This window comes from Euleptes europaea, chromosome 8 (assembly GCF_029931775.1).
Source record: "Euleptes europaea isolate rEulEur1 chromosome 8, rEulEur1.hap1, whole genome shotgun sequence".
In the NCBI taxonomy this organism is placed as follows: Eukaryota; Metazoa; Chordata; class Lepidosauria; order Squamata; family Sphaerodactylidae; genus Euleptes; species Euleptes europaea.
In genome coordinates this window covers 23,253,197-23,266,651 of record NC_079319.1, presented here as the reverse complement: position 1 = coordinate 23,266,651, position 13,455 = coordinate 23,253,197, and the positions used below count along the sequence as shown (strand labels likewise).

Here is a 13,455-nt window from a genome sequence, read left to right as displayed (position 1 = left end):
CAGGGAAGATGAGGAGCCTTAATAGTTGGAGACCCCTATTGAGAATTCATCCTTTCATATTTTTCTCTCTTGTTTTTATTGGTGCTGCTCATTATTTTTCTTACCTGACAATAAGTGACACAGGGAAGCACATCAGTTATTCACAGCCTACAGGCTGTTTTGAGAATCTCAAAGACTGCTAGCAAGACTGCTCAGAACATGGTTTCCCATGTTCAAGATGCAATTGAGCCTACTGTCAGCCTAATGGAAATGGACATTTCTCTGTAGTCCTACATGCTTTGAGTCATTGGCTTCTCGGCTGGTCTTATGATTATCATATACCAGTTGAGCAAAAAAGGAAGAAATTGCAGTAGTTTGGTGAAATATCAACATCTAATATGGTTTTTAAATTTTAGAGTTAATGTACTCAAGAAACCTATTAAAAACGTCTAGTATGGTTTAAAAGGCACATGGTGCACTTCCGCTGCTGTAGCTAAGCAGGGTTGGGAACCAAATGTAAACTGCTCTGAGCTCTTTGGAGGAAGTGTGAGGATTATTATACAACCTGCGTATTAGAATGAGCAAAAGGGGCTATGCTGTTAGCTGGAATTTATAGGATTTCATCAAGGCCACAGTAGGATGCTTTACAATAGTCTTGCCTTGAAGTTATTCTGGCATGAACACATGTGCCAGATCAACAAAGGGAGCCATCTTCCGGGGTATATCAAGATAGGAAAAGAAGCCTTTTTTGCAGCTGAATTTACTTGCTTCAACAATAAGGTTGGGTCCAGTGTAAAACCTAGGCTATTTATTGAGTCAGCAAGGGTCAGTTGAACCCCATCAAAGTGGAAAGCACACTGCCCTTCAAAACCTGTGCCTTCTGAACTGGCATCATCTCTGTCTGGTCAGGGTTCATTTTCAGCTTGTTCACCTTTAGCCATTTAACTATAGCAGCCTACTGAAAGAAGGCTTCACACTTAGCAGAGAGAAATGGTAGGATAAATGAATAGCTATTTCAATCTCCATCATAGTTATATGAAGATAGAAGTTAATTTAGAACTAATGTTAAGCACACATTGAAGCGCACACTTTATGAAGTAGTGACATTTTAACACACCCCCTCCCCGCATTCCCTGTTCATAGTTTGATTCATAGTTATCTCTCTAGATTCAGTCAAACCAACTCAGGGACTTCTGAGTCTCAAACAATAGTGAACCATTAAATTATAGTATATGATTAAAAAGATCTTCAGAATTCCTTCAGTCTTCACATTCCTTCCCCTTTTTCTAGGGCTGTCAAAAAAAAAAATTCGGTACAGTTCGGATTCGGCCGAATTTGACCCTTGTGGGTTCGGTACGTGCCGAAGTCCGAACTCCCCCGCTTTGGATCCCTGGTAATTCGGGGGGATCCGGAGTTCGGGGGAAAATTCGGCCCCAGCGCGCCTTCAGAGGGATTCCCTGAAGGCGCGCGGGGGCCCTTTAAACTGATCTGAGCCTCCCAGCTGGGAGGCGCAGATCAGTTTAAAGGGCAGCCCGCCCCCCTTCAGCGGGCTCCGCTGGAGAGGCTCGGGCTGCCCTTTAAACTGATCTGAGCCTCCCAGCTGGGAGGCGCAGGTCAGTTTAAAGGGCAGCCCGCGCCTCTCCAGCGGAGCCCGCTGAAGGGGGGCGGGCTGCCCTTTAAACTGACCTGCGCCTCCCAGCTGGGAGGCTCAGATCAGTTTAAAGGGCAGCCCGCGCCTTTCAGCGGGCTCCCCTGAAGGGGGGCCGAATTTGCCGAATTTATTCGCGAACTCCCGAACTCGCTGAATTCGGGCCCCCTGGTTGCCCGCCAGTTTTGAGTTCGGATCCGTCCGAACAGAAAATCACCGAATCAGGGGAAATTCGGTTGATTTTCAGTTCGGACCGAACCGAATTGACAGCCCTACCTTTTTCTCCTCCAAATGTTTCCTGCACCAAGACTGAAAACTTCCTAGTGTAGAATAAACTGCAGTTTGTTTTGATTTTGAAATGGGACACTTTAACAAATTGTTGTTTGTCTCTTACCTACAAACCAAAATTCTAAATTGCAGTTTAATTGTAGTTTAGCATCCTAGTTTGTAGATAGAAAGCAAACCATGGTTTATCAAAGCTCCTGATTCAGAGGTCAAGACAAACTAGCTAGTTTTTTTCAATATCAGAAGAGCACACAAGGGTGGAGGGGGAGAGACGGAGGAGGAGGCTATACAAGTCTCTGGACTTCTAGGCTTATTCTTGGAACAAATGAAACATGGTTTGTTACATTGTTAGAATGTGGTGTCTCTGTCTCCATTAAAGAACAAAGCATAGTATTCATAACTATCAAGCACAATAATTATATTCACAATTTTCTGTATAAATTAATTAAATTAGACTCACTGGAAAAGACAATAATGCTAGAAAAAGTTGAAGGCAGTAGGAAAAGAACAAGTCCCGACATGAGATGGATTGACTCTATAAAGGAAGCCACAGCCCTCAGTTTGCAAAGGATGTTTCGGAGGACATCAATTGATAGGGTCACCATAAGTCGGAAGTGACTTGACAGCACAACACACACACAAAGATAATTTCCATATTATGAAACTGTATCACAGCTAAATATAACAATCCGTAACTGATTGTTTAAACTTCCCTTTGTTCTTTAATATATTATAGTGGTTTTTGGTTCATTTAAAACCATCCTTCCACCATACGTATGGTGGTTTTGTTGCCAAAGCCCAAGATGTTTGTAAGGTGGCCAATAATTGCTTAAAGAAGCTTATAAAGTGTAGACCCACATTTTGCTACTTTTCAAGAACTGTCACTTCAGAAAACAACAAAAAACAGCAACAACAAACCACATTTGTACTCTTAATGTATGGTGTCAGGGAGTTGCCTTTCACTACAGCTTTCTGTTATGTATATCTACATAGTATAGTTTTAAGTACATATAGTGTAGCCACTTGGAATATTTGTAATATTTGTAATATATGATTTTAATATTACTTTTGACCCTCAGAACACATTTAGGACATGTAATCAGGCTGAAATTATATGACTCATCCTATCCCAGAGAATTTCCTCCTGAATCTTTCGTATTATTTGTCACATCTTCCCAACCAAACAGATGTGTATTATAGGGTAGTTCCTGCATTAACAAAGTGAACCTTCTTAAGAATGCATTTATATCTTCTAAAATGTGTGTGTGTGACGTGCCGTCAAGTCACAGCCGACTTATACTATGATGAATTTCCCTAAATTGCTAAAGTACTGATTTACCTGGGTTCTGCCACCCCCCCCATTTCTATCTGTTCTTTCTTGGTCCTCTGTCTAAAACATACAGTATTACTATTATGTTGCCTTGGTCCAGAAAGAGAGAAGTAGTCTCCTGTGTACAGAACTGGTACAAGTACAGAACTTTTCATGTGGATGGGCTATGCGTTGAACTGGGACCTGTGCATGCCCAGCCCTCTCCACATTTGCCAAATATAACATTATTCTGGCTTCAGTCACTCCAGCATATTTACACGAGCTTGTATAGGGGACCTTGAAACCTTAAAGGCAAATATAATTAGACTAACAGACTAAAATATGTTGAAGGTCATATGCCTGATTAGCAGACAAGGGAAATGCTTTATGTAATCATAATAATATTCAGTTGTCTTCAAAAACTTGACATCATTTTGTTCTGTTAGCTCTCTGGGTGACTTTGTGCTCATCTGTCTAAACCTACCTCACAGAGTTGTTGATGTGAGGAAAGAGTGGAAGAGAGGAGAATGTTGTTGTAAGATGCTTTGGGTCCCCACTGGGGAGAAAAGCGGATATAAATAAAAAGTAACTTTTATGTTAACTTACAATGAAAGAAAAATGTTATGAAATATGTTTATAGCTATAAATAGATTAATAGATTAATCTTGATGCAAATCGTTTCCATGTGAATCACCAGCCTTATATTTCAGTGTACCTTTTCCTATATCTGACAAGGATTGACTGCATACTAATCTTAGAAGCACATATTCATTATGAAATGCATTCAAAAGCTCTTTTAACACACGTGCCCAAATGGGAAATCTGTCTTTCCCCCTCCTGCTGGGAGTAATGAAGGAGAGATTCTTGTGGTGTTTTAAACAGGTATTCATTTCCCAACCCCCACAATATGGTTAAGGTGTTGGACTAGGTGGATTTAGGAAACCCAGGTTCGAATCTCCTTTCTGCCATGGGAGCTTGCTGGGTGACCTTGGGCCAGTCACACACTCACAGCTGCCACCCTGGCACATATATGGATGGAGACCTCCAAGGAATACCAGGTGTGTGATGCAGAGGCAGGCAATGACAAACCACCTCTGAATATCTCTTTCTTTGAAAACCCTATGGGGGTCACCATAAGTCAGTTGTAACTTTACAGCAAAACACACACAGAGACAACATGAGCATAGATTTGTATAAATCTGCTTGTAATATCAGCATAATTATATGACAAGGGTATGCACCAGCACCCCCAGGAAGCTGTGGCTTTGGAGCAGAACCTTTACTCAGTGAATGATCATGGTGAATGAGTCTCATAAGTTACACAGCAGAATGAAACTGTGGCTTGCTTTACCATACAAGCTGACAGTTCCCAGTAAATGGAAAATGTTAAATGGAAAATGTGCCATAGAATTCAGTGTAGTGACAAGGACTCTGGACAAACTCTTAGCTCATGGTCGTGGTGGTGGTGATTCTCTAATGATATATTCACATTTTATAGTATACAGTATTTTCAATCCTACGAATACTTTCCTAGGAGTAAGCCCTGTTGAATAGGCCTGAGTAGAATTCTGAGTAGATCTGCTTAGGATTGTGCTTGGGCAGCCCATTCCTAAAATGGGGGTAGATAGGTGGCGGCCGGGAGCAGCGCAATTGCACTGCCTCCACAGAGGCTTCCTGGCCGAAAAATAAATGTTTAAAAGGCATTTTTGGAAGGAACCCCCCCCCCCATGAAACTCCTCCACGGCGAAGCAACACTGCAGTGTGGAGGGGCGTTCCTGGGCTGAAAGGGGCTTGGAAGTTGACTAATGTCAGCTCCACCCCTGGGAATGCCCCAAAAACATCCCCCCAATGCTGGTGCAGGCACTCACTTCTGGGTTTTTGCTGCCCACATGGCAGCGCCAGTGGCTGAGGGCCGGGCTGCTGCAACACTCCCTGGCGCCGGCATAAGTGGCACAGACGCCGGCATGGGGTTACGCCGGCTTCTATGGTGTTTGCCCCCCCCTTCACGATTGCACCGTCAGTATACTATATATAACTATGCATTAGTATATTTTCCATATTCAATCCCAAAGCCTCACTAAGCTTTCCTAGAAACCTGCTGCCATATCTGAATGGGTTGGTCAGCTGTTCATGGCCTGTATATCAGTGGCTGCCTGGCAGTTGGATAAACCTTCGAAAGCAACTCTCTTGCCAGATCACTTTTCCCAATTGAGCAAAATTTTGAAATTATTCCTCATGCCATTATGGAATCCCATCTCAAGAAACAAATAAGGCAAAGCCTTGTTACAAATTGATAGTCCACACAAATAGTTAAAAGTAGTACATGCAAATAAATCTGAAACTTAATTTTCCTGTTAGAGCCACTGGACTGAATATCGCACTAAAACAACAACATGCGTTTTTATTTTTCACTCCTCTGTCACTGTACGCAAAGGAAAAATGAGCAAACTATTTCTGACACCTGCTGAGCTGAATTTGTTGTAAGACAGTGTTAATGGTTTTCAAAGTGTGCAGATGCCTAGGTTCTTGCCCTGATAAGCCTGTACTTGGGGCCCAGAAACAACAGCAGTTTAATTAATACCTTTGTGAAAATGGAGTGTCAGGTTCGCTTGCTTTATTTATTTTTTTAAATATCATGATTTCTGTTATTTTTAATCTTCATATTTATTTATTTATTTTGCATTTTATCTCTTCCCTTCCCCCCTTCTTGTTTTTACACATTTGCAGTGCCAGAGAATGGGGATGAAGGTAGGGCAGTTTACTGCAACTTTATTTTTGCTGAAACCATTGCAGACTGTACTGGATGCGCTGAATGAATGTCCCTTGGGCTGGAGTTATTGTCTCCAGAAGTCCTGTTAGCAGTCACACCCTCATAATTCTGAAACAGTTGTTGGTTACAAGTCCTTTGTTGTCCCATCCACATGGACCCACAATCAACGGACTGGCTATAAACTAAACTGAGCATGAATACAAATAAACCCAAATACCTTTTATATTATACCAAGTCAGCTACTTCAGAAAGGATTGAACACATGAACACATGAAGCTGCCTTATACTGCATCAGACCCTTGGTCCATCAGTCAGTATTGTCTACTCAGACCAGCAGTGGCTCTCCAGGGTATCAGGCAGGGGTCTTTCACATCACCTACTCTCCTAGTCCCTTTAACTGGAGATGCCGAGGATTGAACCTGGGACCTTCTGCATATCAAGCAGACGCTCTACTACTGAGCCACGGCCCCTCCCCCAGCTCTGTTGGCTCTCAAACTAAAATATCATAGGTCATCTCTTTTTTTTACAACCACTTAATTACGCTGACTGCATTAATAATTGTGCTTCTTGAAATGGTATAGAAATGACATTTACTCATCAGGGTCATCATTAGCTTAAACGTCTGACGGCACTGGCATGACTGCGCAAACATCCCCCGTGTCACTTGGATAGCTATTTTTAGGAGTGTCAATGAAGCAGCTTGCTGGTATGTCACAGAATCACACTGTGACAGGATGCAGGACACCCACAATCCAGGACCATTTGTAGCATTGCAGGTCAGCTGCTCAGGTGATGGTAAAATGTTTTGCTATGTTGCTAGGTGCACGCTTAGGAAAATGCAAGCACTAACATCTGTGCTATGTGGTAATATTAAGCAACGCTGTGCTACCATTGCTAGTAGAAGGGTTTCCAATAGGGTTTCAAATCAATAGGATTGTATATATCATGCAAATCAAGGTCATGTTAAGAGTTCCACCTAAGATACTGATACTGAAATCGATTGGATTGTCTATATCATGAAAGTTAAGTTCATATTTCGTGTTCCACCTAAGATGCTGATATATACCTAGTGCACAAATATTTTGCATAAAGGTATAACTAAAATTCCCTAAAGTTCTACCAAGTTAAAAAATTAAACGTTCTGTATATAGTCCCCTCTAATTGAATAGTATTGGTTGCCAACTCAGGTGAAAGATGTCAAAACACTAGAAAGGCTAGAAAGTCTTTAAAATGAAAGCTACTTTCCAAAAATAGTGGCTTTTGCTACATTCAGGGAAGCTGCTTTGGGGTGAACAGTACAACTGACAGCAGTCCTATCACCATATTGTCTTGTTTGTTTTAAAGTGAACGCTAATCGCAAACTTATAAATCTGCTTTGTGTAATGGAATACAAACAGTAGGGTGATTTCAGGTTGTTAATAAATGCACCTTTAATACTGTTAGGATTGCAAACAAGCTGGAGGGGAAAAAATGTCCTGCCCGTTTAACAGAGGCTTAATGGGATTTTATTAACAGGTGATGTTGTTTACCTCCATGCCATGAAAAGCTTCAGTTGCCCATTTCCCTGCACTTAGCCTCTGACAAAGAGATTTTTTTTCAGCTGGTTGTGGGCAACCCTAAACCCTGAAAGGATGAGAGGCACCCCAAGAACATTATGTTTTGCACAGAGCCATTACTCTATTCTGCACAATTTCTGGACTTCAAAGTCCTTCCTCAACCAAAATTGAAGGATTGCTCATTTTATGTAAGAATAGTCTATATCAGGGATGTCAAACATATAGCCCGGGGGCCGGATCCAACCCCTTGAGAGCTCTTATCCTACCCACGAGCCTGCCGAGGCAGCCACCACCACCCCTCGATCCAGGCAGCCACCTCCCCTAGTTCTGATATGGGCTGGCATGGCCTGTCCCAGCCAAGTGACATTTATGTCATATCCAGCCCTTGTAATAAATGAGTTCGATATCCCTGGTCTATATGTTATGCCCACACTGAGTTGCCTCCTTTCCAGGGGGTGGTGGTTATTTGCACATCTTTATATGTTTAAAGAACTATCAATTTTTTAAAATCCAATTAGTTTTATTCTCATAGACAAGTTAACATCGTCCTACAGGAGAAAAGGAAAACCCTGGTAAAACTGGTTTAAAATTAAGCAGGTGACCAACATGGAAGGGAAGACAGTATGCTATAGCCCAATCTCGTCAGATCTCAGAAGCTACACAGGGTCAGTACTTGGTGGATGGGAGACCACCAAGAAAGACTCTGTAAGGGAACGCAATGGAAAATCACCTCTGCTTCTCATTTGCCTTGAAACCCCCTTGCTGGGGTCACCATAAGTTGGTTGCAACTTAGCAGCACATACATACATTTGTAGGTGACCAACATAGATTCACGTTTTATATGGGGTTAGATCTTATGATAGTGCAATAGTAGGACACACTAAAAGCTAGCTGCTGAAACACCCTTTGTCACCAGTACAAAGGGCTGCAGTGAGGAACAGGAATCAGGCAAACTCAACACTCCTCACGCTTCCATTAGTGGAGCAAGCCTTGGAGATTCCTGCAAGGTAATGCATTTTGCGTAAGAGAGTCCCAACACACAGCACAGAGCCTTCAGAAGGCTTGAAGAGCTGCTGTAGGAAGGGAAAGGCAGAGAAGACCCCCAAAGCATGAGCTTCTTCCACTCCAGCAACCAGAGGACCCAGCCCATCGTTTGCTTCTAGCATTTATGTGTGTGTGCTACATTAGCAAAGGACACTGTTAACATTTCCATATTTGATCATTTATATTGAAAAGCTTGTTCAAAGCTTGTAAAAATAACTGTTCAGAACTGACAATTATTGAGAAGAGACTGCTAGAAATTGGCATAGTAAATTCTTGTTATTCTTTGTGTTCCTATCTGAGTAGCCAGTAGCAGTAACTGCCATTTAGAAATAGTTTTCCCTGACCATTTTCTAATTTTGGTTCTCTTCACAGAAAAAAAAGCCATTGTGTAAAATATATGCTGTGATAATTTTATTTACCCCAGTTGCATTTAAATTTCCAGATAGACTCTTTAGGACTAATTCTGTTTTCTTAAACAACATGGCATGCACTTCAGTTTTGTGACTATAAGACTGAGGAACTTGGGCCCCTTAACTTCTCTCTAAGTATATAACGGATGCAGATTTAATTCTTGATTCAGTGAACAAGCCATCAGGGCCTTATTACATTTAGACATTAATGAAAACTTTTAGTTACTTCTACATGTTTTGTTCGTGTGATCTGGCCCTGAATGGAGTGGATCATGCCCCTATCCTACCACTCCACTGAGCAAAGTTTGTTTATTTATTAAAATATTTATACCCCACCTTTCCTTTTGGGTCCAATTTGAAACCTTCCTCCAGTCTAATGAGCCATCCTTCAAATTAAGTCTCTTCCATTGGAGGAAGAACCACTTAGGTTGGAGGAAGGTTAGGTTGGAGGAAGGGGACTTAAAGGATGATTGGGTCCACCCCAAGATGGTTTGTTTGCTTTAACCAAGGAAAAGGAGATGATTGCTCACTTAAAGCAATCTTGCATTTTACTACAGGTCAATGTAGCAGTGCTACTCAGTAGCTAGTACAAATGCTTTTAAGCACTGCTTGTAGCTATTAGCTGCCAGTAAAACTGTTCCATAGGCCAAATTATGGGGATATTTTTAGAAGCAATCAAAACTTAAGAGGATATAGAACAGTAGTAGATATCGCATAACATAATCTGCTTTTAAAATCTATATATTTGGTTCTTGTGTTATGTTCCCCCCTGCCTTTGGATGTTTTTGCAACAGCAATAAATCTAGTGAAAGCTTGCAGTAGAACCATATCGATCACCTACATGGTTGATGTTAAAACAATTAAATTCAATTAAAAAAAAATCCCTTTGTGGCTTTGTTATTCATCTCAGAAAAAATAATAGATTACTTTTTTATACTGAAGTTCACACATAACCATTTAAGTATGACTGAAATGCTTATCATGATTTCATTTTAAACACAGAGTTGCAAATTAATGAACTGATTTATTTCCTTTTGAATTTGACAGGTGCTATAGACGTAGAAGAGAGAAATCGCCAAATGAAAATGAACAAGTACAAACAGGTAGCAGGATCAGATTCGAGGCTGGAGCAAGATTATCATTCTAAGGCAAGGGCATTTTTTTAAGTCACAAAATGTTTAATTATCTGACTTGATCAGGCATATAGTCATTCAATGGATAACAAGCATTCAGTCCTATAAATATTACTTGTAAGTAAGTCCCACCAAATTTAATGCACTGGATGCAGACTTGCACAAGACAGCTCACTCAAGAGGGCTTTTAGGCTCCCCTGTCTGCAAGTGTTAATCCTTATACCCCTGCAAAGCTTCCCACAATTGTAAATCTTTTTATAGAGCAACACCTGAGGAACCATAAAGGGCTGTTATGGGACAAAGAAATCACTGTACACATGAAGAAATGCTTTTCTCCCAGTCAAGGGAAGGTTTGCATCTTAAAAAATGTTACTTACTGCTAAGTAAGTGTGTAGATTGCAGCTTGGACATTCTGAAGCCCTTTCCAAAACTATACTTGAAAAAATTGTGTCAATCAATCATGAGATGGGACTGTGAAGTATTTACTTCCTTCAAAAAGTGATACATGATCCAAGTATTTTATGGGCTGTTATATAGAGGTAACCCCTAAAATGCCACTGAGAAATGAAGGTTCATTGCCATCTTTGAGGGCCAGGTAAAATGATTTGAACAGATTAGCTGTTTCCAGAGACCCTGCCCTTATGGTAGAACTGTAATTGAAACTTTACCTCATTTTGTATTTAGATGTTATTTGTATTCATCTGTAAGATCTAAGTATATACTGCCTTTATTGAGCAGATTCCCTTGCTGTTCACATGATTTTCCTTTCCTTTTCCTTTTATCCCTTAGAAGCTCCTTGATCAATTGATCTTGAGCAGCATATATCTAGTGTTGGAGGGAAATAAGGACTGAAACAAATCTTGCCACTGACAATGTAGCCTTGGGGTTCCTATCGCTTAGTAAAAAAGGCATTATGTCAGTCACAGAGGCATTGGATTTGTATGTTAAAAGGGGGGAAATATAGTGCGATCGAAGTTCCTTGTAAAAGCGGCATTCCAAAAGGGCATGGGCTAATGAGTCAATAGAGCCAGAAGAGCAAGGGCAGATCCTGTCTGAGTATGGTATATTCAGAATTCTGCCCTGCATTACCATAGAAGGGTTAGCATTCAATCTAGCCAAGCAAAAAGCTCTACAAAGATGAGGAGTTGTCAGATAATATGTATAGGCAGGCAGACTACGTGGAGGGGGTATTCCTTAGAACTGGGATGAACAGACGCGATGAGCACAAAAAGCAGTGCTGCTATAATCGAGCTCTTTAATGCGGTTTTTAATTTTGGTAAAAGCTTCAGTTTTCCCAAGATCTAATAACATATCCTGCGAGAAGCCCAACAACGCCAGTTTCTCATCTAAGATTTTTTGCCATGAGGATTTAAAAGGGTCATTCTTCAGAGAAGCTAGGAACCCCTCAGTTCTAAAGCACAGTTTAAGATGTAGTTTAAAGGCGGCCAACCACGCCCTAGCTTCAAGTGAAATTTGGCCAAACTCAGAACGAAGAGTAACGCCAGCAACACATCAAGGGGCATTTAGGAGTTTTCGTAAGAACTGAAGCAGTGGACGATCTATAGATTCATTGATGACTGTAATCCAGATGGCAACACCAAAGAGGATAATTGGGGTAATTTTCAGGTTAAAAACCTGAATAGCCCCTGGAATATATTTGCCACCTTTGGTGTGAAAAAAGTTAACAATAGCACCAACCCCAGGTTTAATTTTGTTGGGCACTGCTTTTTGATGGGCACTCCAATTTAGGTTATGGGAAAACAGAATGCCAAGGTAAACAAACTCCTTGACTTGGTCAACCTCAAAGCCATCTAATACCCAGCGAAAAAGAGGCATTTTTCTCCTCTTAGTGAATATCATAATCTTATATTTATGATGGTTTATTTTAAGACCCTCCCTAGAGCAGTACTCAGAAAAAGTTTGCAAAGATCTTTTCAAACCAATTCTTGTGCGGGACAGGAGAACTGCATCGTCAGCATAGAGTAGAATTGGGGTGGGATGACATGCAAGCTTTGGGGGGTGGCAAAACTCGGAGAAATTGGTTGCCATATCATTCAGGTATAATTAAACAAAAAAGGAGCAAGGAGGCAACCTTGTCTAACTCCCTTGACCAGTTCAAAGGGCTCGATTAGTTCTCCTTGGTTGCCACAGCGAACCTGAGCTGTGACGTCAGTATAAAATTGCTGAATAAGCCATAGTAACCTCCTATCCATAGAAGAATGTGATAGTTTCAACCATAGCCTCTCCCTCGGTATGGTATCAAAAGCTCCCTTAAGATCCATAAAACCCGCATAAAGGGTGCCATTTCGGGGGGAGGAATATTTCTTGGCTAGATGGGAGAGCACTAAACAGTGGTCCGTGACAGACCAACCCCTTCTAAAGCCAATCTGTTCCCAGCCAAGGATGTCATTACTCTCAACCCAGCAACAGCCTCTTTAATAAGTAGGAGGAATACAATTTGCCTTCACATGATTTTCATCCATTATATATCTTGGCTGGCAGTGATAGGCATGTTACTTTGTCTGTGGCAAAGTTTACATTTTGTGTCCTCAGAATTAGACAGGCATATGTTAAAAATCTCCATGGGATTCAGTGTTAGTGGGATTGTTGTTTATTATTTTCGCAAAGGTGCCTTGGGGCACCTGATTTTGGAGCAGGATTGGAAAAGGTGTACAATGTAAATATAAAGCTGTTGTTAATAAGTATGGTTACTTGTACGGCAAATTCATGAGGGCTTTTTTGTTGGGTTGCAACCATGAAAATGTTGGCCCATGGTTACTTCTTAGGGTTTGGGGTGCTGCTATCCATGAGGAACCATTCTTGAAAAATTTAGGACATTGTGTGGGGAGGGGCTGATGCCAGAGCTTTGGAATTGAAAAGCCCTCTAGCATGAAAGTCATTTGCTGGAGGACCACAGCTTTTTGGTCAAGAAGTTCTGTCTGGGTCTCTCATGTTGTCAGATATATTTTAATGATTTCTTACATGAATAATAGCAGCCTTGCAGAGGCAGCCAGAATATGGGGGCAATGAAGCATGAGAAGGATTTCATGTGTTGGCTCTGCTCCTCATCCAAACTCTTTAGTCAGGTTTTCTGCTTAGAGCCTACCCATGTACAAGCTAGACATATTCACAGGCTAGACAGATGCACAGGAGAACCAGTGTAGTGTAGTGGATAGAACGGCGGACTGGGAGCCTGGTCGAGCCAGGTTCAAACCCCACTTCTGCCATGGAAGCTCACTGGGTGACCTCAGGCCCATCACAAACTCTCAGCCTGGACTACCTCACAGGGCTGGTTGTTGTAAGAAAACGATGTTCTAAAAA

At 41.4% G+C, this 13,455-nt stretch overlaps 1 protein-coding gene across 8 annotated transcripts in view; it reads left to right on the top strand.

The window, feature by feature from the left end:
* Nucleotides 1–13,455, top strand: part of RIMS2 (regulating synaptic membrane exocytosis 2) — a 412,392-nt gene that overhangs the window by 320,813 nt on the left and 78,124 nt on the right. For 6 of the 8 annotated variants that reach the window (XM_056854759.1, XM_056854764.1, XM_056854761.1 and 3 more), the window contains 2 exons: nucleotides 5,949–5,969; nucleotides 10,049–10,149. In XM_056854759.1, coding sequence (XP_056710737.1) covers nucleotides 5,949–5,969; nucleotides 10,049–10,149 — 122 coding nt within the window. The remainder of the gene's footprint in view (nucleotides 1–5,948; nucleotides 5,970–10,048; nucleotides 10,150–13,455) is intronic. The other 2 variants (XM_056854758.1, XM_056854760.1) reach the window with 1 other exon arrangement.